Below are 1,454 nucleotides of genomic sequence, written 5' to 3' on the forward strand. Positions count from 1 at the left end.
ATCTTGATCGGGCTTATGGCCTCAGTTGACCCCTTGGTCGGCGATAATGCCTTCAAACGATGCTTCAAAAAATTCAAAAGCCGTGTTGATCCCCCGAACTGTTCCGAATTACCCACTTTCAGCCAACTGGGGAGCCGTGTCCCGTCCGTTGTTCTGACCCACGGGTCGACTTTCTCCGCCTCAAACACCCTGAAACCCGCCGAATCCTGGCCCATTTTTCGTTGTACCCACCTGCCCGGGTTAGTTTTGATCCGCAATCCTTTCACCCCTCACGGCCAACTCTTTTGGGGCTTACGCTGTGCCCGTGATTTCGCCCGTCATCCGCCTCAACGCACGAATTTAGATCGGGAAGTCGATTCGGAAGCCAATTTTCATTGGTTTGAATCCGCCCAAGATGATCCAAGTTTATGGCGAAAAATGCGTTGGTCCACTCTTGGATATCATCATAATTGGGACACTAAAGTCTACTCCGATCAGGATGTATCGCCTTTTCCGCCTGATTTGGCCGCTTTAACGGCGGATTTGGCTCGAACGGCGGGATTTCCCGACTTTCGAGCCGAAGCGGCCATCGTCAACTTTTACCCCTTGGACGGCACTTTGGGTGGGCACACGGATCATTCCGAAGACAATCTACAAGCCCCTTTGGTGTCCATTTCTTTAGGTACATATAAGAGAGTAACCGAATGTTCCCCCAGACCCCAAGGTCATGATTTGTACTTATTGCAGGTCAAAGTGCCATATTTTTGGTGGGTGGCACCACCAAGGACGTGGAACCCGTGCCAATATTACTGCAATCGGGCGATGTGGTCATTATGAGTGGTGAAGCTCGGCGGGCTTTTCACGGTATTCCGAGAATTGTTCGAGTAAGGCTATTATTGGTTTATGGTCGATGAAAATTGAAGGCGGGTTTTAAAACCATTGTACTGATTTAGGTGCCGCAGACGAGCCCGGATGTATCTTGGGCACGGCGATTGGATCAAGTCACCAATCCTGAGTTCTCGGAACGGGATCAGGATTTTATGCTCAAATATTTGGATGCTCATCGAATCAACATCAACGTCCGTCAAGTCCATTGAGAAGTTTCAGATGTTTCAATTTTTGATACACTATGAAAGTAGATTTTGAACTAAAAACTGAAATGAAAAATTATTATCGCTAATCCTCGTTTGTCATAGACGCAAAGCAACATGAATTTAGATTGTGACCCTTCCTCAAAAGGAAACTTTGAGATGCTAACCACACCCATAGAACCAATCTAAAACGTAGTACGACATTGCTAATCGAAATTTGGAAATGCACGATGCGATGGCTCGTGTTGCTGGCTGGGCGAGGGGCAACTCTCCGACCTTGAAGAACACCAAATAAGCTGGCCCCAAAGTTATCCCTTGAGCTGTACAATGTGTGTAAGAGTGAAAATTGAGAAGAAAAAAAGACAAATCTCTGAGAAAAAAATA

At 46.8% G+C, this 1,454-nt stretch overlaps 1 protein-coding gene across 1 annotated transcript; it reads left to right on the forward strand.

Moving 5' to 3' along the window:
* Nucleotides 1-6: 6 nt before the first annotated feature.
* LOC131888179 (nucleic acid dioxygenase ALKBH1-like) lies at nucleotides 7-1,159 on the forward strand. Its single transcript, XM_059236971.1, has 3 exons — nucleotides 7-661; nucleotides 727-863; nucleotides 933-1,159. Exons 1-3 carry the CDS (start codon nucleotides 16-18, stop codon nucleotides 1,074-1,076), a joined length of 927 nt encoding a protein of 308 aa, XP_059092954.1. The 5' UTR covers nucleotides 7-15; the 3' UTR covers nucleotides 1,077-1,159.
* Nucleotides 1,160-1,454: the final 295 nt, after the last annotated feature.

The sequence above is a fragment of the Tigriopus californicus genome, chromosome 10 (assembly GCF_007210705.1).
Source record: "Tigriopus californicus strain San Diego chromosome 10, Tcal_SD_v2.1, whole genome shotgun sequence".
NCBI classification, from domain to species: Eukaryota; Metazoa; Arthropoda; class Copepoda; order Harpacticoida; family Harpacticidae; genus Tigriopus; species Tigriopus californicus.